The sequence below is a fragment of the Vanellus vanellus genome (assembly GCF_965231255.1).
Source record: "Vanellus vanellus genome assembly, chromosome: 9".
NCBI classification, from domain to species: Eukaryota; Metazoa; Chordata; class Aves; order Charadriiformes; family Charadriidae; genus Vanellus; species Vanellus vanellus.
The window spans coordinates 17,402,246-17,429,849 of NC_138914.1; the positions used below are offsets into that span (position 1 = coordinate 17,402,246).

General features: G+C 40.4%; 1 protein-coding gene across 2 annotated transcripts; it reads left to right on the top strand.

The window, feature by feature from the left end:
- The first annotated feature begins 1,852 nt into the window (after window positions 1-1,852).
- Window positions 1,853-27,133, top strand: TKT (transketolase). 2 transcript variants are annotated; one of them, XM_082487834.1, is made up of 14 exons: window positions 1,853-2,149; window positions 7,922-8,039; window positions 9,603-9,716; window positions 10,379-10,476; window positions 12,139-12,330; window positions 13,104-13,222; window positions 14,948-15,141; window positions 15,746-15,910; window positions 17,172-17,328; window positions 20,494-20,624; window positions 21,977-22,060; window positions 22,241-22,334; window positions 24,025-24,147; window positions 26,829-27,133. In XM_082487834.1, the coding sequence occupies exons 1-14, from the start codon at window positions 2,043-2,045 to the stop codon at window positions 27,014-27,016; spliced, it is 1,884 nt and encodes a 627-aa protein (XP_082343960.1). In that variant the 5' UTR covers window positions 1,853-2,042; the 3' UTR covers window positions 27,017-27,133. The 2 variants fall into 2 exon arrangements, with proteins under 2 accessions (XP_082343960.1, XP_082343961.1); XM_082487835.1 differs by lacking the exon at window positions 1,853-2,149 and adding an exon at window positions 6,029-6,071.
- The last annotated feature ends 471 nt before the right edge of the window (window positions 27,134-27,604 follow it).

Below are 27,604 nucleotides of genomic sequence, written 5' to 3' on the forward strand. Positions count from 1 at the left end.
AAAGTGCTACTAAGAATGGTTGTTGATTGCCTCCCTGTCTCTGGCAGTCCTTTTTCTGTGTTTCCTCAGCTAGGATCTCCTTGATATGATTTCCTACACAACTACCTAATTTCAAGCTATTAAGTATTATTTAATTTCTAAGTAGCTGTTTAGACATAGCACGTTTACAGGGTATATGACGTGTCTTTCTGTACCTTGAGACAGTAGCAGGTCTGCACAACGCCCCTTGAAGTGCATTAACAACTTCAGTTCTTGGCTCTCTGCTCTAAGGGGGGCATTGCTCTGCTATTGAAAGCTCTTGGCATTATAGGCCGTGTCTTCAGAGTTCCTAAATTTAAACCAAGGCTTATGTGATTCTCATCAGGCTCTTCCATGTCCCAATTTTATTGTCCTTATCACTTCAAAGTATTACTGAAATGAAAAGACTTGGGTAACTGGTTCTGCTTCTGCAAAAAGAAAATAAAGTACTTGGCTTACCTAATTATTTTAAAGTAGAATACAGATTGGAGCATAGCAAATGGCAGTTGCAGCAACTAAGCTTTGTATAGTGCTCGCTAAAGTGAACTCTGCACTTTGCCACTGTCAAGTTTGGTTGTTTGGCTCTGGTTTTACCTTCTTCCTGGCATATAGACTGTTCCCAGCCTGGTTTTTCTTCTGAGGTCTTTTATTAAAAGGATTTTTGAAAAGACAACTGATGGAGCAGTTTAAGAAAACATTTAAGCTAAAGGAAAGGTGTCTCCTTTTATTTCTTCCAACAAAGCAGTTAGTTTATGGAAGAAAGTTTTATCTTACCTTGCTAAGGGTTTCACATGTTACTTTCTAGCTGCAATTTGCCAAGTAAGCATGGATACTTCGTAAATGCAGGCGGTTTCCTTTGGTTCTGAAACCCAGTCTTCAGTCTTGAAGGCAAAGGCGTATTTTTTTTAGTGTTAAATGGTACACCTCACTGATGTCTTCTGAAATTAGATAATGATAGCACTAGTTCACTAGATGTAACAGTTTACATTTAAAACAGATTTTTGAAATATATTAGTATTTTTAAGTCATGTAATACAGCTTCCAGGACAAACTACAAGGGGACAGAACAGCAAAATACAGGGAAAGTGCAGCGGGGGGATACCAGGTTTTGTGAGCAAGAGGTGAAGTATTTGAATTTTGTTGTTGTTGTTGTTGTCTGTTTAAACCCTTCTTTTTTTTTTTTTTTTTTTCTTTTTTTTCCCAGATTGTGACTTCTAGTGCTACTCGAGCTTTCTAGAACAATTATGAAATATTTAACGTGCCTGGTTAAGTCTGTAGCTTTAATGTCATAGTGCTCAGAATTGCTAGAAAAAACGTATTTCCTGATTGGTGGCTGGTGAAGTCAACCTGTTATGCAAAAGTCTCTGTAAATTTTTTTAAAAATGCGTGTTACAGAAATATGAATTATTTCTTGAAAGGACGCCAGGCAGGGTAATTCTGTTACCATTTCTCCTGACTCCGCAGAGGAACAAGGTGGCTGTTAGGCAGCACTGGACGCGGTGGTGTCCTCTCCCAGACAGGAACAGGCTTGAGGTGGAAACCCACTGAAACGGCTTCACCGAACGGGCTTTGAGCGGTGGAAAAAGGCGAGTTACGAGCCCTTTCCTCTCAGCCCGGCGGCTTCCAGCTCTCAGGGCCGCCCCCACTGACAGCGCCGGGCCGTGAGGGGCCGCCGCACCGCCCCCCCTCTCACCGACTGCCGGGCGGGGAGGGGAAATGGCGCCAACGGCGCCGGCGGGGGCGCACAGACGCCTCCTGGCGCCTGCAGGGGGCGCTGTCGGCCCCGCCGGGCCGGGCCCGCCTCTCCCCGCCCCTGTTGCGGGCGGCGGCGGTGGCGGTGTGCGCGGCCGGGTCGGCACAGGCTGGAGGCGGGGCGCCTGCCCGCTCTCTCTCCCCCCCTCACCGCACGGCCCGGCTGCGGCGTGCTGTCCACAGCCCTCGCGGAGCGCCGCCGCCCCAGCCCAGCCCCAGGTGCCACCGCCGCCCGAGCCCCGCTGCCGCCGCCGCCCTCCTGCTTCGCCCCCATGGAGGATTACCACAAGCCCGACCAGCAGACCCTGCAGGCCCTGAAGGATACGGCCAACCGGCTCCGCATCAGCTCCATCAAAGCCACGACTGCGGCCGGCTCCGGGTGAGTGAGGCAGGCGGGTTGCGTCCCAGCCCTGGCCCGCGGACCGGCCCCGCCGTTCGCCCGCGGGCTACGCGGCGCCCGCCCCGCCCGGGTCCCCCATCCGTCCGTTCAGCGGGGAGGCCGAGGCGGGGTGGCGCCGGGAGGGGCAGCCCCGGGCTCCCTCAGCCCGTTACCCGCTGCCCGGGGACACACTGGTGTCTCCTGAGGGCAGATCCCCCCCACCCCTCCCTGTCCTCAGAACACCGGCCATGCTGAGGGGCCATCGGTGCCTCACGCCGCTGGGCCGCCCCGGGGCGGGACGTGCGCTGCGCCGGGGACGGGGAGGGATGTTACCGTGGGGGTCACGGCCAAATCCCCTGTATCACCCCCCGCCCCGGGACACCCCCCCCCCCCCCCGGGCACGTCGGGGGCTTCGCGCGAAGCCGCTTTGCTGCGGAGGTGCTCCGCCGGGAAATGGCGGCGGAGAGTGAGGAGCGCGGGTGAGGTGTGGGGCTCCCCCCGCCAAAGGCCGCCCGGCCCGGCCCGGGGGCAGCAGCCGCCCCGCCGGGGGCCACCTCGGCGGCCGGGGCCGGGGGGAGGTGTTGTGACTGCGGAGAGAGGCCGGGAATGCTAAGTTGATGCAGGACTGAAAACCAAAGAATTTGTGCCCGAGGCGCGAGCGGTTTCTTTTTCATTTCGTGCCCGTCAGTTGGAACTAATTCTGCGCAGAATTTCAAGTGAGCCCAAGTGGGATTATCTGTGAAATGCCCGCGGTCTCAAATGGGCAGTTTATTCAAGCCTCTGGACAGGATTTAGTGTAGGCTCTGATGTGTGCAGATTCCAGGGTTATCCTTCCTTTGATCGTGCTTTACCTATGGAAAAAAATCTCTGCGAACAATCCGGTTTTAGTCATGTAAAATTAAAGCCATTTTTTCTGCTTGAATAATACATTTAAGTGCTTCCACATAGAACGCTGGCCTTTTTCCTTCTTTCTTTTCTATATCCCATCTTGTTGCAATTTCCTCCCTTGGACCTCTTTGAAACTGGCTGTAGTGCTTAAAAAAAAAAAAACGGGGGAGGGGGGGCGCGGGGAAATCTGAAGGAATCCTTTGGATGCTGAGGTTTGCGTGGAGAAAAGTGGTGTGCAAAATGTTTTAAAGCAGCTTCTTTGAATTGCCTTATACTTTCCACCCTGTGTCTGGCATGGGCTACCTCACATGGCACTGTCTCAAAGCATACAGAAATTGAACTTTACTCATTCCTTTTGCATACAGCAAATGGAAATGCTGCTTTGGTTCTTCCTGTAAAATGGAGTGTTGGGACACTGGGAACCTCGGCTAGCCAGAGGAGTGGGTTTTTACAAAGCCGTAGCTTGTTTGGTCCAGTCTGAAGAGAGAAGTACAGGATACCTAACAGTCTCTCTTTTAATTCTTGATTTTTTTTTTTCAAGGCTACGATGCATTGGCAGTATTACACAAGCCTGTGTGAAATTGTAGATAAGAAAAATTGTGCTAAATCTACTTAGTAGAGCGTGAACTTCAGTCTTGAGCATCTAGTGTGTATTTTAAGCAGGCTACAGAGATGTATGATATTTATTTACAGATAAAATTATTTCTCTCTTTTGCCTGATGTGCTGTAAGGATCTTGCTACAGCCTTTGCTTCTCTTCTGTGGTCCATGAAATTCAATAGTAAACCCATTTTCCCCATACTGATGAAGAAACAGTAAAAGTAGTTTTACTCAAGCTTTTTATTCCTGGTTCGTGAATGCTACAATACTGACTACTTGCACAAAGACATTTCATTAATCACTCTATTTTAGGAATAAGAATAAGCACTAGAGTCGTGTAGAGTCTGAAATTATTGCACAACCTGATAATGAGCAGATTATGAAAGATGTGCTCTGGAGGGAAGAATCAGTTGACAAATCATATATTTTCTTAATTAATGAGATTTGATTACCAAGATGATGGTGTAGTAATGTGCCTAAAATAAAAAGACATTCAGAGTCTGTTGCAGTGTTAAGCAAATCACATACGTTTCTAAAACAACTATATATTATCAATGTGTTTTCCAAAACCTGAATGAGACAGTAAGTTTTGCTTAAATTGCTGGTATACACTAAGAATGTAGAAAGGTGTTTGAATGCAAGTTAAATTTAAATAGAAGCTTACAGTTAATAAAAAAAAAATGACCTTGTTAGGGAAATTTGTGTTTGTTAAAGGCGTAGTTTGTAAAACTGAAGGAAATACTTGCAATAAAAGCACTTCAAACAAAACAGGACCTGCCTACTTCCTTCAATGAAGTAATTTCTGTAAACTGTGGCATGCATTGCAACAGAACAAGTGGTTCTGTGGTAGATGTGACACACCAGTTCTTGCAGTCTTTACTTGTGCTAACTTTTGTTAAAGAAAGTGCAGCCTTTGTCTGGACAAGAGCCAACAAGAACTAAAAGATCAGGTAGTCTAATCCTGAAGATGTTCAAACATATAACTTTGAGTACTTTACCAACTGTAGTGGAAAAAATCAGTGAACTGGAAAAAAAATTGTGCTTAAAATGTCTTAGGTGAGGAAAAAAATTGATGAAGTTAGTTGTAAAGATTGAACATACTTGCTTTTGGGTGTGGAAGTTTTTCTTTTAGATAAGTGGTGCAGACGCTGTAATCAAAACTGGTAGAGTCTCTTTTGTAGCTAATGATAAATTTTTGCAGTTTTTCAACAGTGCCTGACTTCCTGGAATTAGATGGTTAAATTCTTAAAAGTGGAAGTTACAGGAGTTTCTTAAGGGGCAGTTGAATTTCATAACATGTATGTGGCCCAAACCATGACACATGCGGTACGATCACTTGCTGCAAACTATTTTCTCTTTCAGTTTTTTAGCTTTTCTCTTTCACTCAGTATGCTGTTTAACATTCCACCACTGTTCTTTTTAGTTTAAATATGTAGGTGGAACTAATGCAAATTTTCATAGAATCATAGAATCGTCTAGGTTGGAAGGGACCTTTAAGATCATCGAGTCCGACTATGAACCTAACACTGCAAAAACCACCACTAAACCATGTTCCTCAGCACCATGTCTACGCATCTCCAGGGATGGTGTTTCCACCACTTCCCTGGACAGCCTGTTCCAATGCTTGGCAACCCTTTCTGTGAAGAAATTTTCCTAATATCCATCCTAAACCTCCCCTGATGCAACTTGAGGCCATTTCCTGTTGTCCTGTTGCTTGTCATTTGGGAGAAGAGATCGACACCCACCTCTTTACAACCTCCTTTCAGGTAGTTGTAGAGAGCGATAATTTTGATGTAGAGTAATAAAAAAAAAAAAAACACCACAAAACTATGTTGGAGTAATTATTTTACTCTTGATTCACGTGAATCCAGGACTTCAGTCTTCTAATATACTTTAATTTGTTTTCCTGCTAAAGGGATGTCTTTTAAATTTTAAGGCAGTTCTTCCATGGAAGCTGTCTAGCAGAGAACTGTGTTAATTGGACCACCATCTCAAAGTTCTAGGTTGTTTAGTCAGTCAGGAAAAAAATGTGGAAGATTGTGTGAGAATAGTGACGATGACTTGCTATGGTTTTTTTCTCCCCTTGTACAAGTGCTCCAAATACACTTTGGTAGGCTTAACAAGGAGTTCTTTTAAGAGAACTAATTAGAAAAGTATGAGTTAATAGAAGACCAGAAGATGTACTTAAGATGGCTATATTCAAAGAAAATTGTGTAGTTTATTTTCGAATGATTTCTGATATCCAATATGTAGTTAAATTTTGGGTGACTTCTGTTAGTAGCAAGTAACTTAATTAACCTGTAGTTTTAACAAGATTATTTTTTTTCCCAATTTTCAGGTAATTTATTAAATTTTTCTACCTTTTTTTTTATTTCCACACGCTACCATTTTAGGTTGTTTAAAACTTTTTTTACCAAGACCAGGAGTTCATAGAAGTATGGTTAAGTATAAAGTTAATAAAATTAAAGGAATGAAAGCTTTAAACAAGCATGTAAGGCTTATTGATTAACTCAAATACATAAATATTTACTAATATGTTTGAACCATGGTTTAAAGCTAATTCTTTTGGTTCCCTGTGCGTGAGTACTTACTAAGGGTGGACACTAACCGTAATTTATATTTTGCTAGTGTTTTGCATGTTCTTATTCTCTCATTTCAGCACTGGGATGTTGGGAGGGAAGGTTTATTACTACCCGAAGAGAATATTCTGATTAAAGTTCTAGTGAAAGTGTTGTCTAATCCTAACATGCATGGTAAATGTACATGCGGGAAACAAAATGAAATGTGACACTTTCATAGTAAGTTTGTCCTGTTTTACAAGTAGGGCCAAGTATTTTAAGAGTATGGTGTTAAAGATGATAAAATAAACATTGGTAGAAGAGAAACTGAGATGAGACTCCAGGTTATCTTCAAAACTGGTGCAGATTTCTGCAGCCATAACTTTATTACTGTCCATCATTCACTTTCCTGTGCTTCAGTAGCAGCCACTGATGTAAAGAATGATCTTATTTATACCTGTAAAATCTGAAAAATGCTACTTTCCGCACTCAATAAAGGTTTTTAAAGAGACTTCTTAACCCTTTCAGGCTTTACTGCAAGTGAAAAGCCAAAGCTGATACACTCAAGTAGTGCCATTCCTTCAAGGTGCTTAAGAACTACAGTGATCGTTATTTAAATTACAGTAATATAGATAAGTAAAAGTAACTCTGTGCCCTTCTATTACACTTCAAATGAAATGTATACTATGTATTGGAATAATTCAATATTTGCCACTTGGAAAATAACCCTCTTCATGTAACTTTATATTTGCTTGTTGGTAACTATACTATATGGCATAGTTGCTTCTGAAATGGGCCTGTGTATTCCTAAGTTATAGATGAAGTATTAATTTGTGCTACTGTTGAAAACTGTTGCAAAAGTTGTCCCAGATAGTTCAATGGGAGAAACTATCCCAGATACTTATAAAGGTTTGATGTACCAACTAGTTTGGTATTTCAAACTGATACAGATGTAAATGTAGAAAATTTTGGTTCCTCTCTTAGGCAAAGATTAAGCAAATTAGTGTTTTACAATGTATATCTGGGTGTTTACTGGAGACAGTAACTTTCTGTGTCTGGTTTTAGTATAAGATGAAATGCAATAACTGTATTACTTAATGCCCTCTTTAGAAATCAGAATTCTAGTTCTATCAACTCTAACAGTGAAATAAATATATTTTTTTTAATGTATAACTTATGTTATGCAGTTCTAAATGTTCCAGAACTTTCTGTGAAAATGAATCTTGCATTACCAATCCTTGCCTGTGCAATAGGGCCTGAACAAGTCATGACGCCACACTTTTAATTCCTTCACTCAGTGAGTGGCTAAAGTACTGTGGAAATCTGTCTTTGTTTCCTCTGCACCAGTGTGAATTTCTGCTGTCAGATAAATCAGTAGAGTATGATTTCAGGCACAGGGTCGTACTGCCTCCTGTGCTTCACAGTTGCTGATTAGGGTGGTGTTCCTTGGCATGAAGAAGAACAGAGAGCTCTAAATGACGCGTCCTTGAGCTGTCACCAGGGTCTATCTTTTAACATCCACTTTAACTAGATAAGAAGGCTGCCTTTGTTTCAAAGTACAACTAATTGGCGTTGGGGTAATGGTAGATGGGGTGGGTTATCAAAACCACTTAAGACTGTGTATTTTAATATTGAGGAGTAGGGGACGGGTAAAGTGGTATTTTAAAGATACGTCCTGAGCAAACAATAATGAGAAGTGGTAATCTTGGGTCTGTCTTGACTTGTAGCCACCCTACATCATGTTGCAGTGCAGCAGAGATTATGTCTGTGCTGTTTTTCCATACCATGAGGTACAAAGTGCAAGATCCCAGAAACGCCAGCAACGACCGGTTTGTTCTTTCAAAGGTAAAATCATAACTGTTATACTATATTGTTGTAGTCTGCCAGTAAAGAGATGTCTGTGTGTAAATTAAATTGACTTGTCTTCTTTAACTTATGCTTGCATCTACACAGAAGTCTAGTGAAAATACTTGAGAGCTTGGAGTTTGTCTACTTCAGAGTGACAAATAAAAGCTGTTTGAGTTTAGTTGTAGCGTAACTCAAAAATAATTTAAGTGTCTGCATAATGTATCTTTAAGTCTTAACTTCACTATGTTAAGTTGTTCTAATATTAAATAATGTTATTATATTGTCTATAAAATCTATCGAGATATTAACATCTGTTTTATTTTGGCATAACCGATTTTCTAACGAGTAAGTCGCAGTTAGCTTTTGTGCTCTACTTGTTAAATGCAGCCATGCTGTTATGCCTGCAGTCACGTCACAATGCGCACTAATTACTGTCAGCTTTTCAGGGAGCATTATATAAAATAGTTATGGTAGGCTAGCGGGCAGTTCACATTCCTACTGTGCCAGTATGATATTAAGGTCAATACTACTTCTGAAGCCACTGTGGTTCAGAAAACACATAAAACCACAATCTTGACTGGCCATTAGCATTTCTATCCCCTTTTGCATTGTGCCCTTGCAAATCACAGGGACGTTGCAATCATATGACGTAAAAGCAGTTGAGGGGCCTTCAGAAAAAATAATGATGTAAAAAATGGCAGATGAAGTACTGCAGTGGGACAGGTTCCATCTTTGAGTCAGAGTTCCTCACATGGTGGCTTACAATAGTGCTGCGTAGCTGATGGTGTATATCCTTGCATTCGATATAACTGTTGCCACTTCGATTGCCATTCTGAAATAAGTAATTGGATGAGCAGCGAGTAGCTAATGCTGAGGTGGTAAAGCAGTAAGAGTCACTTCTTTGTTTGCTTTACCTCTCTCTAATGAATCTGGTTGAATGAATCTAGGTTCTGCTTAGAGTTGCTAACATGGCTTCAAACCTCTGCGTGTTTTTTTGACTCCTAATTGACTCCATGGGTGGAAGGTGACTGCTACTCTGCAGTTGTCCAATTGGACCTGGCCACAGGGATCTGAGTGTATAAAGCTTAAAATTTTGCCTCTTGTCATTCACTGCGTCTTACCCTGAGTGTGTATGTATTGAAGAAGTTCAGTGGATAATACTTGCTCATCCGTCTGCTTGCTGGTTTAGCGAACAGTACTCTGTACTTGAAACTGGTACCTACGCAAATGGAACCAAGGGTTTTTATTTGGATAATAAAACTACTTTTTGGAATTGGACCTGCATGACTGAGAGAGACCTTCTTACTCTTTCGTGTTGATTTTCTTGAGGACATGTATCTTCATTGTGGTCAGCTATCTGGAGTGCTCTAAGCCGGGGTATGGGGGACTTGGAAACAAGCATCAGTGTGAATGTTGCATTGTGAAAGTGTTTTATAACTTGATCCCTTTTTAGTGGATGTAAGAACCTGATGCCAGGATTTGTCAGCTTTGTAGAATTTTGCCTTGATACTAGGATACTGTGAAACTTGTGCTTTGCTTAAAATTTATGTTTCTCTCTAGGGTCACGCAGCACCAATTTTATATTCTGTTTGGGCAGAGGCCGGCTTTCTACAAGAAGCAGAGTTACTGAACTTGAGGAAAATTGATTCTATCTTAGAAGGACACCCAGTTCCAGTGAGTACTTATAACCTTTGATATAAGGTGGCGTTTTCTACAAAACAAGAAGCACATGTATTTTGCAGCAATTCTTGGTTGCCAGCTATGGTACAGGAAAGATAAAGACTTACAAGAAGGATGATGATATTTATGGCTTCACAACTGAATCAGTGTCTGCATTTGAATGAGCTTTATTGTTGTAGTAAAGTTCCCCTACAGTCGTGTATGTCAATATTTTCCATTTAAATACGGTTTATATAAAGTTCCAGCACGGCTTTAAGAAGCTTTGAGGTATTTCAGGAGTTTATATCCAGTTTGGTCACCTCATTGGTCTTTCCATTCTCAGCCAGTTGTTTCAAATTTTTTATATTTTTTTTTTTTACACAAAATCATCAGTTCTTAACTTTTGCCATCTAAGGCATAGCTGAGAAATTCCTAAGCCACAGGTACTATTCTGTCTCAGAGGGCCTGGTTGGCTTGTGACACTGATCATCAAGGTACTTGCATTGCAGGGAAAGAAGGGGAACAGGGCAAGATTTGGAGGGACTTGCACTGTATTGTTATGGCTTAGAAGCTGAATTTTGATGTATGTTGAACCATCTCCTAGCACTGGAATTTAGTTCCTCTGTTTCTCAAACCAAGAAACTGTAAAATAACTGTTGTCTTTTTTTTACTCTCAGAAACAAGCATTCACTGATGTGGCTACTGGATCCCTTGGCCAGGGTCTTGGTGCTGCATGTGGAATGGCATACACTGGCAAATTCTTTGACAGAGCCAGGTAATTCCCTCTTCATATTTCATTATTATAGACATTTAATGGGAATATTATGTGAAAAGAAACTATATTCTTATCTCAATCAAGGAAGAAAAGTACTCCGTTATTCTATTCTTCATTCCCAAATCTAATTTCAGATTCAGGTTTTAAATGATAGAATGCTAGTCTGATAATTACAAAGCCATTGCCGGTGAAACTATGAAGGATTTGAAGATTAGCAAGAATTAGTGCATATGTATGTTCCTTTTGTAACCTGACAGCACTGCAAGGTGATGTTCCTGAACAGAGAAGACAGTTGTTGGAGCAGCCTCTAACTTTCAGAGAGTAATTGATTGCCGTTTTGAGACTGGTATGTGTCCCCTTAGAAGGAAGACACAAAGTAGAGGTGTGCCTGTTCGAAGTCAGATGACAAATAATGGAAAACACATATCTAGATAAGGAACTGTTACAGTCAGTAATAGCACCATTGAATCATAAAGTGGGGCTTCAAAATGTTATCAGAAAGGCACTTGACTCCATAGAGACAAAAATGACTGCTTCTGCCATTTGTTTTGTGGACAAGAAAAGTAGATGTCTAAAGGCAAATCTGTATGAGGAGGAAAATAGCCTGATGTAGTTGATATATTTTATGTGACAGTTCTAGTACATTCGAGCATAGGCTGCCCAGTTAATGTGTCCTACACTTCACTAGCTTGAAATCATTGCTGTGAAAGATGACTTGCTGATTTTAATTGAGTTTAGCAGATGCTACGTGTGGAAGGAATCTAACCAGTGCTTACATGACATAAGAAAAAGGTGGTCTTGCATGGAGTACTGGGGAGCAGCTTATGTGGAAGGGGTTCAGATTTAGCTGAAGGCAGGTGGGATTCAGATCAAAAGTCTGTTATAGCTTAATGTCTAGTAAAAAAAAATTGCTAACAGCCATCTTGATTATTTTGTTTTAAAATTATGTATTTGGAGGCTAATTTACTGTTGTGGTTTTTTTTTTTTTAATTTTAATAGGTAATAAACATTTATAAAGCTTTGTCATCCAAAAAAAGAGAGTGGCAATAAAAGAAAAATACAGTGGCTGAATCCCACAGAGATTAGGCAGTACTCCTGCTAGTTGAGTTTTACCTAAATAAAAAGCTTCAGTGTTTGGAGAAGTAGTCTACAAGGTCATACCATGCTGGTTGCCTTTTTCCTGAATTCGGTTATGCAGCAGGCTTTAATCTGTAGTTGAGTTCATCCTCAATTTATAGTTTCCTGAAATTAAATTATTGGTCGTCCTTCCAGGGAGGATACGGTAAGAATGAGGAAGCAGACGGTAGCCTTTCACGCATTGTTAGTGATCTTGCTGAGTCACAGTGACGGTGTTCAATGGGCCTGCTCATTCAAGCCTTGCAATAGGAGGCTTAAGACCTGATTTTCTTGAGACAAAGGTTTGAAAAGGAGTACTGTATTTCTCATCTTAGTTTTTTTCATGTGTGACAGCTCAGAAGTGTTTTAATTTAATTTGTCTAAGGTTGTGTAAGGTTATCTGAGGTGAATGCATTGAGCAACGGGAGTTGAGTTTGGAATAGAAAAAGAGTGAATTCTTACTATGAATTGTTAGAGGGGTTTTGCTTTTGATTTAATTTGGCTTACGCATCAAACTTAATTATTTTTTTTAATTTCTTCGTCTAGCTATCGAGTGTATTGTCTGCTTGGAGATGGAGAGTTATCTGAAGGCTCTGTTTGGGAGGCAATGGCCTTTGCTGGGTTTTACAAGCTTGATAATCTGGTTGCTATATTTGATATTAACCGACTTGGACAGAGTGACCCTGCCCCTCTGCAGCATCGGGTTGAAATTTACCAGAAACGCTGTGAAGCCTTTGGGTATGTGATTGGAAGAAGTTCAGTATAGTCTCCCATTTGAAATTATACGTATTATTTGCTTTTCAGAATTTTTCAAATGAGCATCTTTCATAGCGTCTGATATTGGTCATCTTTATTTGTACAGCAGAGATACTAAAAGTGGCAGAATTTTTTGTTTAGGAGAAAAATAAAAGGACTGCTAACTCAGATAAATTTGTTAGAGCATCTTAACACAGTTTTTATCATATTAAATACAGATTTTATAATTGTTTGTATAACCAAATGTACTGTCATAGCAAGTAGATCAGAAAAAAGGGCATGGAAGCCATTACTCTGTAAGAGGATTCTTTGTGTATTGGCTTTCATTTAGGTTAGAAATGTATATTTCTGTGTAGATGCAAAAATCCATGATAAAAAACTGTCAGAAACAATAGCAGCCATTTTCATTACTTTAATCAACTTTTATTGTCAGTTTTTTAATTGATTTCTAGATGTTTGATTTGCTCTTGTGATTAAAAATGGCTACTACATCTGAAGAAATTAGGATACTTTATCTATGGGCTGTGAATTTTGCTAGTAGCTGTTACTACCTCTGTGTTTCATATTGCGTTATAAAAAAGGGACTATGATATTTTATGATCTCGAATGCTAGTTCATGTTTCTGGCATACTTTGGGTCTCTTAAAAAGACACTGCATTGGAATGAAGTTAGTATTCGTTATTGTTATTGCTGACGACCAGAGAGTGTCACATGCTAAAACCCTTTAGAAAGAGTTGATCTGTTTGTGTTCTTAGCTGGCATGCTATCATCGTTGATGGACACAGTGTGGAGGAACTTTGCAAAGCCTTTGGTCAGGCCAAACATCAGCCAACAGCTATCATTGCGAAGACTTTTAAAGGCAAAGGCATATCAGGTAATAAAATATTTATTGCTTTGCATATACATGTGTATATAATATGTACATAGTGCTGCAATAAAGGTGCAATCATTAAAAAATATAGAAGTTTAACGTTTCATTAGAAAAAAGTTGGTATCCTATCAGTTTTTTTGACTTGATCATACTACCATACAATCTGAAAACTCAGAATTTCATCCTATGTTTTTTTTTCCTTTGTTACTTTTTCTTCTGGAGTACATTAGATTGACGCTTTATTGGAAGGAGGCAAAGATGTGGCACTCAGTTCTTCACATTATCCAGCCAGGTGCGCTTCCATGGTGACTGGGCTTTTACAAATCCCCAGTTGCAGAGTAGGATTTCCTCTGCTGTCAGCTGTACTTGAATTGTTGCTCTTTAAAAAGTCTTTTCTAGTCTGGAAGATGGCCAGGAGCAGCGGGGAACATTGGACCATATGACTTGGTCTTGAAAAGTGCCCTAGCAAAAGAAGGCAACCTTCTTGACTTGCTTTTGATCCCTAGGCTCAGAGAGACTACTGTGAGACAAAGAAGGGGGTAACTTTGTTACAGAAGCTCTGTGCTCCCTACCTTGCAGACAACTGGGTCTGCTTGTTACCAGCCAGGCAGTATAAATGCATAGAAAATGAGAACACATTCTGCATTTACAGTTTTGACAAACCTGCATGAGATGTGGTACATAACTTGTAGTAAGACCAGGTAGCTTATTTCATATGATCTGATGTGTATTCATTGAGATACAGGCTACAGTAGTCCATATAAATTGCTTCATAAGTTAGCAGCTGTTTAAATTTTGGAGTTCATGATGCCTCTAAGATCCTCTTGTAGTTTTCACATGGTGTGAAACTTTACCTAAATGTCATTGTCTAGGGGGCAGATGTGCACCTACACATTTGAGCAACAGCATGCAGAAAGTCTTTCAAACTCTTTATAGTTCTCAACAGAGTTAGTGCTAATAAAATTATTTTGGTTCCTGAAAGTGAGATATGTGCTAGCTACTGAGCTTTGTATCGGTAGAATGGAGTAAATGCATATTCAATGTGTCAGGGGTTGCCATGATTTTGTTCAGCTACAGCTTTTATCAGCACTCTGAATTTTCTTTCTGACCAGCTAAATATTAATAACAGCAGTGAATATCTTCATTCCTTTTCATTGAGTAAGCGAGAAAAATTCATTATTCTTTGTGACTTACTCAGTGAAAAGTAGCGTATCAGCCAGAGAGGTAATTTTGCTGTTAGTGCTGGGTGCACAAAGATGAGTCTTCAGAAGCTATTAAAATAAAGCTGTAAAACTTCAGGTCTTGTTTGAATTAGACAGCTTGGTTAACTGTTGTTTGAAACTTAGCTGAGTTTGTTGATTTAGGCCTAGCTGTTGAAATTTCATGTTAACTGTTAACACTGATTTACTGTTTACTTCTTGCCACACTTACAGACCTGGTCTTTTTAGGTGCCAGTTTAAAAACAGTTTCAGTAGAAGATGCTGGAATTTCGTCACTAGTTTGGAATATATGGAATTTTACTATTCTTCTTCTGTATTTAAACATGTCTGTCTTAATGGAATTGAATACTATTGTAATTTGTTACAGTGGGAATAATAAGGAAGTTCTTGCTTGGAAGACTATACTAGACTGTCATGCTCCTGCTATTTTATCTGAGTAAAATCTTCAACTGAAAACTTAAATAGTTTTTATATTTTTCTTATTAGTAATGTAATTTTAAATACACAGGTGTTGAAGATAAGGAAAGCTGGCATGGAAAGCCTCTTCCAAAAAACATGGCTGAACAAGTCATTCAGGAAATAGATGACAAAATTCAAAATAAGAAAAAGCTTTCTCCAGCCCTCCCAGAAGAAGATGCACCTATAGTAAATATTAGAAACATTAAGATGCCATCTCCACCATCTTACAAAGTGGGAGAAAAGGTACTCCCTTCCTTTTTCACTGACTGTCAGATATCTTTGAAGTGTGAGACTGTTTAATGGGTGGCAGGAGGTTTTGTGTTATCCCTTGCTATGATTTCAACTGCCAACCTCTTTTGTCCTGTTTTGAGTATCCTGCTAAACACCTACCTCTGTCGTGTGGCACAGGCATTCAACTCACTGGGTACTGAAAGGATATATTAAAGTATAAAGACTCAAATCACTCTGTTTTGTGATAATTATCAATTATCCAGACTATTTTATGTGTATTTAAAATTAAAGAAACTCCACGAGGTTCAGTGAATTTCCATGATTGGAAACCAAGGTTTTCAAAATTTCCTAGCTGGATTGGTAGGGAGTTGCTGATTTTAGCACAGATGTGTGTCCTGATGCTTCACTGTATTTTTCTTTTTGTGTTTACTCTTCTGTGTGTCACTGTTCTCATATGTGCTTTTGATATATGTAAATTTTTTTGGTTGTGTTTTGGTTTATGTTTTTTTTTTAATTGTATGTGCATGCACTCATGGGAAAACAATAAAATGCAAAAAAACCCAACTTCTTAGAAACAGAAAGTTATAACAGTACTGCTGTATTTTTCTTTTCCTAGTGGGCTACCCGCAAAGCTTACGGTGTTGCACTTGCAAAACTGGGCCATGCTAATGATCGAGTGATTGCTTTGGATGGAGATACAAAGAACTCCACCTTCTCAGAGCTTTTTAAGAAAGACCATCCCAATCGCTACATTGAATGCTACATTGCTGAGCAGAACATGGTAACTGGTCTCTCGGTTTTATGAAATACTGGTATTACACAGCAGGATCTGAGACTGTTCAGTCTGAGTCCTCAGAGATTAGGGTTTTAATATTTGCTTTTAGCATGTGTATTCGTGGATATTTAATTTGACTTGCTCACTTCTTAGGGAAAATCTAGGCTATGGCAAAAGCTTACAAATGTAATACAATAGGAGTGCTTCTATTCATTCTTTCCTAAATCTCCCTCTTTTTTTATTTTTGTGATCATATTGTCTGCGTTTCAGCAGAACACAAGGAGATGGCAACATGTAAACAACAGCAATACTTTCCACAGTGATTTCTAGAGATTTAACTCTGAAAGACTTTTTAGTTGGTTGGGGTTTTTTTATTTTCATCACAGGAAATAGAATGTCACAACATGACAATGAGTTCTACGCTAGACTGGTCTATAAAAATGAGGACAGAGAAACGCTTAGTAAATTTAGCCTGATGAAATTTGTACAGAAAGGACTAAAATAATTTGATAACTCATCTGTTTGAGTCCTCAGCTGCCACCTGTATGGGTTCAATGAAGCAAATGAAATTAAACATACAAATTTAGGCAGAAATTTGTTGTTGTCTTTAATGATTTATAATCAAAGAACCCACGGACTGTCTCTTGCAAATTTTATACTAGGGTAGTTTTACAAGATTGAGTCAGGTATTTTGGATTTACCGATTTGCCATGAAGAGCAGACTAATTTCTGTTTAAAATAAATGTATAGGGTAATTGTAGCAATAAACAATTTAAGGACCTTGTTCTAATTTCCATCTTGCTGAAGAAAGGCCCTTTTAGTAAATACCAGTAAAAATAACACGGGTAAATCCATTCCCACTTAGTAATGATAATTTTTGTCTGCTGGAGATAACAAAACCATGTCTTTTGGACTGAAAGTGTAAGCCTCTGATCCAGAAAAAGAAAGAGGGGGGAATAAGTCTTAAAACTCTGTGAATGGCTGTTTGGAGCACATGAAGAAAAGAAGCTGCCGGTAAGGATCAACGATAACAGCTAGCAGTTGAGGCAAGGAGCAGAAGAGATGCTAGAGGATAGATGCTGGAAGAGTGAGTTACCTCCTTTCTTTTTTGGAAAGGCCAACAGTTAACAGCAGGACTGGACAGATTTTTAGCAAGAAGCTCTCAATGCAGATTAAAGTTTTACGGTAGGAAGTCCCACAGGTGATTTCTTGGAGACAATCGATAAATGAGGAATTCACTGTTCCTGTACAATCTCCCTCTTTTCAGGTGAGCATTGCAGTTGGTTGTGCCACTCGTGACAGAACTGTTGCTTTTGCCAGCACCTTTGCTACCTTCTTCACACGGGCATTTGACCAGATCCGTATGGCTGCCATCTCCGAGAGTAACATCAATCTCTGTGGGTCGCACTGTGGTGTTTCTATTGGTAAGTTATCTGTTTGGCCTGGTAAAAAGGGGTCTTTTCCCTACAAGTTTTTCCACTGTGCAAGGTATAGAGTGATATAAAGGGATTTGATTGAAAGTGAAGAGCTTAGGTTCCTTTCCATCTTTGTGGTTGACATCCTCTGTGATGAGAATAGTTGTGTACCTTAGTCCCTAAAATGAGAAACTAATGATACTTATTCTTGCACAGGTGCTCTTGTCTGCCAATCTCAAAACCACTTTAAAGGGATAAATATTTTTGTTTTATTATGCCTTTGAAGATACGAAATAATTGCTTCCACTTATCTTGATATTTCTTACTACTGGAGCAGTTAATATGTTGATTAAAAAACCCGAAAACCTCAGACTACTAATGAAACAGGAACTGTGAAGCTGTTGTATAATTCAGGAAATTGGCAGTGCCTTCTCTGGTCTTTGCTTCCCATCATAACTGTGTAGTACATGTCAGATCATATTGGCGTGTAATTTTTGGTTTGAGGGAGGAAGGGAGTTTTGTTTTTTTAATGAAATGCATAGACATCACCCATGAAAACAGGAGCAGACTTGCATACCAAGAAGAAAAATAACAGCAGACATTCATGCTTGAAAAACTACTAGGTATTTGTAGGGGAAAAGAAGGAGAGGGAGAGCTGACAGGGGTAGTAAATTAAGCCTCTCTGCATACGTCAATATTTCAGTCGATTGAATAGTTTTGGCTAGCAGTATGGTTTGGGGGAGGGTTAGGGTTTTTGTTTAAAGCAAAATAGTTATTAACTTGTAATATTAGTGAAGATTTAAAGATGCTTCATAAACGTGTGTAGTCTTATCCAGAACCTCAAGCTTAACTTGCAGCAGTATAGAGTATGCTTTAGTAGCGGAGACTGTAAGTAGAGTTATATCAGATTATGGCTTGTGTATGTCATTAAGGGAGGGAATCTATTACAAGCCTCTTTCTTTTTAAAATCAGTCCTCCCACCTCATCATAGTCTAGTTCAATTCAGTTTAAGTCTTTTAGCAAAGAGCAAAGGGTGTAAGTGCAAAAGCCAACTAGCTTTGGTCTTTGCTCATTTAAGAAGATACAATTCCTTTGGGCTACGTGAATTGTCTCCTAGAACCACACTTCCAAGTTTCAATTTTCAGCACTTGAAATGTTCTGCTGGGAGCTGTGATTGTGGAGTGCATACTTAGCCTTATAAAGTTGTTTGAGCTACAAATCTGATTCAGGTCTGAACTCTAATTTTTCAAAAAAGAATTTGAACCCAAAGTTGTGCAACCAAGTTGTAAAAGAAAGTAATTCAGAGAAAAATCCGTTATCAGTTAGAAAATTCAATTTTAAATGGAAGGGTATGAATTAAGGGTACTCCCTAGTAGAACTGTGGACCTGCATGGGATTCAGAATCCTAACTGGATCTGTGGTGAAAATTGAAGTTTTATGTATGCAGTTCTAGGTAGACCTGGGCTTCTGCTGCATTGAAATTTGGACCCACTAAATTCATGAGAAATAACTGTCACAATGACCTTCTGAACTTGTACTAAGTTCACTCCTAGACCAATAGTTGCTGATGGACCAAAACATCTAATGAAACATTAAATACATTTTCAAGGTCATAAGAGAATAGTAGAAAATAAATATTTTCCAAACTGAACAATTAGGGAAAGAAATCATAGTGTCAAAAATAGGAATATCAATTGTTTAGACAACCAGTTTTATATTCTAGACATTTGTTAGTGTTCATATTAAGCACTCACATTTTTTTATTAAGCTATGAATGTAGGTTTTGTAGATGTAATTGAAGATTAGTCTTTTTTGATCTGTGTTACTCTAAAACCACATAAATCAGGATTTTGTAAAGATGTGGCCAAACTCAACTTAGTGCTAGTCTATAAGTTACTGGTATGAACTGGGAATCATGGTTATTATTGGCACCACGTTAGCAACATCGGGATAAGCATGAGTACGCTCTTTACCTTGGGTAAGATTATGATTCAGGTACCCATTAATTTTGTTCTTCATAATTTCACTTCTCTTCTATGTATACATTGTGTGGGTGCACTTTAGGAAAGGAAAATGCCCACTGAGATCCCACTGATTCAGTCAGAGTGCATACAGATTTAGAAACTGTGGTGTTGAGAATTTTTTTCATGTCATGACTGAAAGCTGAGACACCCTCTCTTCCTGGTTCATGCTTACTTTAGTAGTAGTGTATAGTGGCAGAGTTCAATGATTGATTTTTATTTTTTTTTTAACATGTTTAAAGTTCTTCAGAGTTTTGTGCTGCTCTTATGAAAATACTCTCCTCCTTCCTCATGAACTTGTCCTTCTTGAGTAACAGGTAGTGGGTGCATGTGGGATGGCTTATTGCCCTGCTTCTGCTCTGCAGGCTGTGACATGACTGGATTCAGGACTCTTTGCGTGGTTGCTTTGAAACAGTGCCATTCCCAGAGCACCGTTACATAAGGTCATTGGGGGCGGGTGGTGTTGTGGTGCTTGTTTCTTTAACGGTGGAAAATCATGGCATCCAGCACATGTTCTGGCTAACGATTCTTATAGATCTCCATTTTATGCCATGAGGCACTTGAGTTGTTACACTAACAACATGGATGTCCTATTGCTCATTAAAAGACTTCTTATAGCATTGAAAATACATACCCTTCATTTAATCTTGAAGTGAGCCTAAGAATTTGACAGTGGTTGTACCAAGTGCATTCTCCATTTCTGATGGAAGACATGCAATTCTCCTTTCACATTTCCAGCAGTTTAAATCTAGAGGAGCACTATTGACAAGTACAATTTTTGCTTGTGCAGACTCAGTACATGTAAATCTGAAGATGCTCAGGTATCTTGTGACCCTCTTTCTATATCTGTACCCTTCCTACTTTGGCTGTCTTTCATTTCTGTTGTTTTATTGTTATACTTTATTTTCTATTTTTTCATTTTAACCCCCGTTCTCTTTCTTTTTAGTCTCTTTCTATCTTTATTTACTGTTTAGATGGTTCCAAGTTTAAAGAGAAGATGATTCTTTTCTCAAGCAGGTAGACTTGCATGTCCTGTGTGTGCCTGATTTTATACTTTTTTTTTTTTCTGGTTTACATTGAACCTCACTGCTATGTTGTGTGATTGTCAAAAGTGTGCACTTACTCTTTTGTAACCCTGGTTTAATTCTTTTAGGTGAGGATGGGCCATCTCAGATGGGACTGGAGGATCTGTCCATGTTCCGGGCTATTCCCACTGCCACTGTGTTTTACCCTAGCGATGCTGTAGCCACTGAAAAAGCAGTAGAAATAGCTGCCAACACCAAGGTTTGCATCACAGTATTTCTGGGCCAGATAATGATTTTTTTTTTTTTTTTGTACTTCTTTTGTTGCTTCTGGCATGTTTCTTGCATGTCTCTACCCACATAAATTCTTTCAAAGGCTCCAGCGTGGCAGGGGGATGTTTTCTTTGCATGGAAAGGTTGCAGACATTCTATTCAGGCTATTGCAGAATGAACAGTCTGGAATGCTGTGGGCTAGATTTGGGGAGATGTAGATGATTACACAGCAATTGCAGTTCGGGTCTAAATTGGCTCAGAAATAAGGGCAAGTGTAACTCTTGTTGGTCTTTTGCAAACTTACAGAAAGTACACTCCTAGTATGATATCTCTGGGGTCAAAATTGAAGCTGGATATGGAAAGATAAATTTATCTTGAGGATTTTGATCATCAAGTGCCTGTACGTGAAAGCTCAGGAGTCAGGTCCTCCAGTAGTCTAAGGCAGTCTACTGTCTTTGGAGCTACTGAGAGCTGGTGCTTACGCTAGCTGACAGTCTCATTGGTCATCTTTTGCTCCTCTGTTGCCAGTGATGGATTGCAGTTAAATTGCACTGTGGCTGAAGACAACTAAGACTTCTTACGTGGCTGTGGCAGGGTTTCTGATCTCTCTTACCTTCAGCTAATTTGACATAATAATGGTCAAGTGTCATTGGTAGCATTGGGTCAGATCATCTCCTTGATTGGTACTTCTTTTGGCTGCCATAGAAATTTACCTTGAGAAAAGAGCAAATAATCTGAAAAATTTCAGTCATGCTAGTACAACTTTTAAGTGAAGGAGTGTGCAAATTTGGTATGTAACAAATGTGATGAGTGGTTGTGAAAAAAAGATGGAGCTTGTAAGGGAAAGGAGTGTAAGGTAGTGTGAGGGAGAGATTAGATTTAAGTACTGGTTTGTTACTTTTGGAAGGGCATCTGAACATTAACTGATGGAAAGCATTTTTCCTTGCTTTCAGCTGAGCATTTCTTCTTTAGCTTTAAAGCCGCTAGAGTAAAATTTGCACATATATGGTAAAGTTCTAAGATTCTAATTTTCACAAGAGAACAAAAGAGAAATAAAGATCTTGGAATGAGAAAGAAAATTGTAAGTTATCAGCACACTCTAAAAAGTAGTTAACTGTATTGTAATATCTGAAAAAAACAGCTATTGAAAAAGGACTAATGAGAATTGGGGAGGGGGGGGAGCATAGAAAAGTTTACTCGGCAGAAACAGGTAACGTAGAAGGGTGAAAAACAGACAAAAAGAAAAAGTCATTTTGCTGTATTTTTTTCTTAGTGTTTACAAACTAGCATGTGAACGCCTTTCTGGTTTTGTAACTTATAACATGTTTATTTTGGAAACAGGGCATTTGTTTCATAAGAACTAGTCGTCCTGAAAATCCTGTCATTTACAACAACAATGAGGACTTCCATATTGGGCAGGCAAAGGTAAATATTGCCCAGATAAATACAATCAGAAAAAATATGTAAAATTCCTCCTATAAAAGCCCCTTTCCCTCTAAAGAATTCCAATCCCAAAGATTCAATCTTCCTAAGAAAAATCTCCAGAAATGTTAGAAATATCAGTAAGATTTATTGTTAAAAATACACGGAAACATTTTCTTGCAGGTGGTTCTGAAGAGTAAGGATGACCAAGTGACTGTGATTGGAGCAGGAGTCACTCTGCATGAGGCTCTGGCTGCAGCAGAGCAGCTGAGAAAAGGTGATCAGATTATGTTTCGGTGTTTTTTTTCCTTTTTTATCATTTAACACAGCAAAGAAATCGATACCACTCAGCCTAACTGCTCACCCTTTGTACTGGTAAACATTAATTAAAATGTTACAGACAGCTGGTCACCTGTTAAGCTGATACAGTGCAACATTGCATCTGCCAATCTTGCTTAATTGAGTAGATTTTTAGTTAGCTTAGCAGCATTAGTAGCCATGAAAACTGCCAAACTGATCAGATCAAAGTCTCCTCAGAATTGCTGATCTGTCTGAAAGTGCCCTGCAGGCAGAATCTTAGAGGAAGTGTGTAAGAACAGGAGTGATCGTTCCCTGGCATATTGTTTGGGTGGGCTAGGGTACCAACACAATAGAATGCTGTCAGGCTGCAGCCACTTAACAAAATGCAGCTTGTCAGCTGAGCCACGGAAACTGGTGTGCTCTTACACAATGCTGTTGATATGCAGTACCTTTGGATAGATGTGGTTCACTGCTAACTTTTTTTTTTTTTTTCAATGAACGTATCAACTTTTAACTAGCGTGGGAGGCAATAATTCTATGGTAGTGCTCAAATGCGCTGGCATTTCACAGAGGAGATAAGAATCCTTCAATGAAATAAGAAGATAAAGAAGCCATCAAAAATCCATCTGTGAGTCAGTAGCCTGCACCCAGGAAGAGATTACAAGTAGTAGGAGATAATACAATTAATGCTGCCTGTGGCTTATGTGTAGCTTTGTATGCTGTATCTAGGTGGACAGATATTTTGTCAGGATGTTAAGCCATCAGATTTAGGACACTTTGAAAGTTGTATTTTCTGAAATATTATTATTATTTTCCTGCATTCACCATGCTTTGCTATGCTCTGCTGATCTTGAAGTGTGAATAACCAGCTATGGAGACATAGTCCCTTAGTGTAGAGGCGGTGTCTAATACCTAAAATATAATGGCCACTAAAGGGCCTTCTGTCAACATAACATAGGGCTTCTTTATGTACAATAAGAGTTGACTCAGTGTTTGGCTAGCCAAGATCAGACAAAGCCTCATGTAACTTGCTATTCTTTATAAACAATTGCCATTTGTACATAGCCTTAATAAGCAATTTGGGCCTGCCTTGTGATGACAGGACAAATTCTGGTTTTGATGCCAAACTTAAGGGTGCTGCAGTCAGGGCTGGGGCGGTTCAAACAGGCATACCTGATAGGTGGGCAGCCTGCAATGAAGAATTCAGAATGCCTACAGACCAAAGAAGTAGGAGGAAGTTGTGCTTGAATTGACAATAAAGTTAAAGGTAAAATAAAGGTTTGGGAAAGAAATTGTGGTTGATGGTCTGAATAAGAAGGATTTCGGGACTAGATTCTGCTGTTACCTGTGGGAGGGCCGGTTAAGTTACTGTTTTACTGACGGACACTCCTAGTGACCTTGGGTCACTTATTCAAGGCTTTGCAGCCTCAAAAGTTTTGTCTGTGGAATGGATGGATATCTGTGTCTTACAAAGTGCATGAAGAAAGAATACCTACAAAAATTAGGGTTGTTTGGATTCTGTGGTAGACAAGCTCTAAGTACAGATATCTGGGAGTTTGGACGATTTTCGTAATAGCTCTAAAGATCTCAGAGGGCTGCCTGGACCACTTGCATTGTCTTGCATTCTCCAAATTCATGTAGCAAATCATTTAATTCTATTTCTGCAGAAAAAATCTTCATCCGTGTGATTGATCCCTTCACTATAAAGCCCCTGGATAAGAAGACAATACTTGAAAATGCAAGAGCAACCAAAGGCAGAATCATCACTGTTGAGGACCATTACCACGAAGGTGAGTTGGGTCCAGGAGGTCATGGCCCACACAGTTGTTCCCCAGGTGCTGGAAGCTTACAGCTTCTTCTGACCTGAGAGAGAAGTATGGGACTTCTTGCTGTCATTCAATTAAAGCAAAAGAGGTTTTAGCCTTTTTCATTGTTGTTATGATTAGAAGATGACACTGAGGATTGAAAGTTTCCCAAGATAATGGGTTAATCAGGGCTGCCTTTCTGATTAACTTGGCTTTGTGTGCCCTTCTGTATGCTTGGTCCAAGTGAAGTCTTGATTCATTTGTTCCCAGTGAAAATGTAAACTCCTGCTGTGGTGCAGTGATTCTGCCCAGAGTGGTCTCAGAATGGCTTTACAGCATTTGCTTTGCAGTTTGTTGAATTGTAAGAGAGACCATTGCTGTGCAGGTTTCTTAAGTTTTCCCTGTGTCCAAAAGCTTGGTTCCAGCTTGCTTGAAATCAGATGGTTTGGCAGTTTCTGCAGTCCTTCTGGGATAAACTCTGTCTTTCTTTTCCACTACTATAAAAGAGCAGATCGGGGCTTGTGAAGAACCAGAATGCTTTACATCCTCATTGGAGTCTTTTTTTGTTCCTTCACTGCGCCTGCTTGCAGGCTGTTTCAGTCTGTTGCTGGTATATGATAAAGTTCTTAAGCTGAGGGTAGTAAGTGCATGATGCATGCGAGAAGCAATTTCTAAGATGATTCCTAAGTAAATCTTAAGTTAAAATGCTTCTTGGTAGAAACAGAGTAGTCTTTATAAGACTCCACGAGCTTCTGTGCCAGGATTATATTTAGAATTAGAGAATCATAGAATCATTTAGGTTGGAAAAGACCCTTAAGATCATTGAGCCTAACCGTTAACCTAGCACTGCCAGGTTACCACTAAACCACGTCCCTCAGCACCACATTTACAGCCCCTCAGCACCACATCTACCCTCACCAGTGCCAAATAGAGGGGGGCAATCACTTCCCTCGTCCTGCTGGCCACACTATTTCTGATACAAGCCAGGATGCTGTTGGCTTTCTTGGCCACCTGGGCACACTGCTGGCTCATGGTAAGCCAGCTGTTGACCAACACCCCCAGCTCCTTTTCCACCAGGCAGCTTTCCAGCCACTCTTCCCCAAGCCTGTAGTGCTGCATGGGGTTGTTGTGACCCATGTGCAGGACCCAGCACTTGGCCTTGTTGAACCTCATACCGTTGGCCTCAGCCCATCAATCCAGCCTGTCCAGATCCCTCTGTAGAGCTTTCTTACCCTCCAGCAGGTTGACACTCCTGCCTAACTTGGTGTCTGCAAACTGACTTGAGGATGCACTCGATCCCCTTGTCCAGGTCATTGATAAAGATATTAAACAGACCTGGTCCAAATACTGAGCCCTGGGGAACACCACTTGTGACCAGCCACCAGCTGGAGTTAACTCCATAATGTGCTGCCGCTTGCTCTCTGACATGCCTTGTTTGCACAGGTTTCCAGGGGTTTGCCTGTGCAAACGTGACCTGTGAAGATGAGGCCATATGCAAACAGAGAGCAGCTGTTGTGAATTGCATGTCAGGGTTGCTCCTCTTGGGGGGAGATGGAGAAATTCGCAGAGGGGCAGCTGTGATCTGTGGCATTAGTAGATACTGTAGATATCTACTGATAGAAATTAGCAGTTACGGGAATATTATCCTACATTAAGGTGTAGGATACACTTCGGACACTCTTGCCAGGTGTCTGAAGTGAGCTGGTGTTACCATAAGTGCTGGTTATACCATGGTTTTGTTCCAGACTATGGACGGTGATAGCATCACTGAGCCTCATAATTTTCTGGTATATCTTTCAAATCTGGACAAATATTGCAGATTTGCAAGGAGGCAAAATCATCACACTCTGAGGTGATGAACATGCAGTTTACACTGGCACAGCTTTCTCTGTGTGATGCAATCAAGGAAGGTCAAGTGTACACGCATCACAAGCCTGAATGCATTGCGAGCCCTCGTCAGGCTGATCTTACCACCCACATCTCTGGCGGTGCCTCTGGCTGGAGGCGAAGTTTGACTGATTAAATCGCACCATGCCTGAAGCTGTGAAAAGCCCCGCGTTCCTGGATACATCCTAACTGGAATGCAGCACCAGGGTGTCTCCTACCAGGTCTGGGAGCACATGCTCTTGACAGTAGTCCTGTGTGTTCTTCGTCCCTAGTACTCCTGCGTCCGGCGTCTCTCTGCCGCCACGCAGTTCCCCGTTGCATCATTTGTCCCTGTGACTGGTGGTGATTCAGTCCGAACTGAGCTCTAAGCAAAGGTTGTGAACATACTACATAACCTGGAGTGGTGCCTAGCAGCATGTACAGGCACTGTGAAAAGATGGAGCTCTTAAATGCCGTGCAGATTGGTGGGAATTAAGACTTTCAGCACATTAAACACACTTGTAAATACTTCTCGGTCTAAATATATTTTTAAACCTGGCCCTCAGTGGCTGATGCTGAAGTGGTGAAGGCTTCCTGACTGTTCTATGCCCTTGAGCCATCTATGTTTCTTACTGCCGCTTTGTAAGTACTTCAGAAATGTCAGGTTGGTTGTCCTCAGAATGTCTTTGAAATAGGGAATTGTTTTCATTTCACAAATGGGCCACTCAGATGCAATCTATATGTTGCCTGTTGAAGCATTCAGATGTATGTCCTGTTTGACTTTTTTTTTTTTTTCATAGGTGGCATTGGAGAAGCAGTGTGCGCTGCAGTAGTGGGTGAGCCTGGTATCACAGTCAATCGCTTGGCTGTGTCTCATGTACCACGCAGTGGGAAGTCAGCTGAGCTCCTGAAGATGTTTGGCATTGATAAGGATGCCATTGTGCAAGCTGTCAGGATGGCAGTGTCCAAATCAAGAAATGCAGAGTAGTTTGAAGCATCTTGTGCTGTGTTACCGAAAAGCAATGTTCAGAGAAGTACTGTAAGTTTAAGGCAGGCAAAGGTGCTTTATGTAGAGAGTTCTAATAAAAATACCAGCTTAAAAATCTTCTGGTTTTTAATCTTTTTTTTTTTTTTCTCTGTGGCGTTTTGTGCAGTGGGATAACATCTGAATGTTTTCAGTCATTGAAAAACGTCTACGTTATTTAACAATTTGTGGGCAGCAGCTTTTTATCTGCCTGTTGTGTAGCAGGAGCATTTTCTGCTTTGCAACTAACCTTCCCTACTGGGAGCTGAAGCGTGGGAGCAGTTGGGTGTTCACTGAAGGTCTGAGCAGGCTGTGCTTCAGTGGGGAAAGAGACATTGGGAATCGTAGCCTAGAGTGAGTTGAATAACTTCTGTTCAATGTTTTGTCCAACTTACTGCTGAAGATTAAAATCATGTCTTGAAGGGAGTTTGATGAAAACAGAGTTCTCTCGCTACCAAAAGAGTTCACTAGTATTGTGGGAGGTGGGTGGCTGGTGCCTTTACTTCACTTCCTCCTCTCTGCGTTGCCCCCCAGCCATTTAAAACCAAAGAG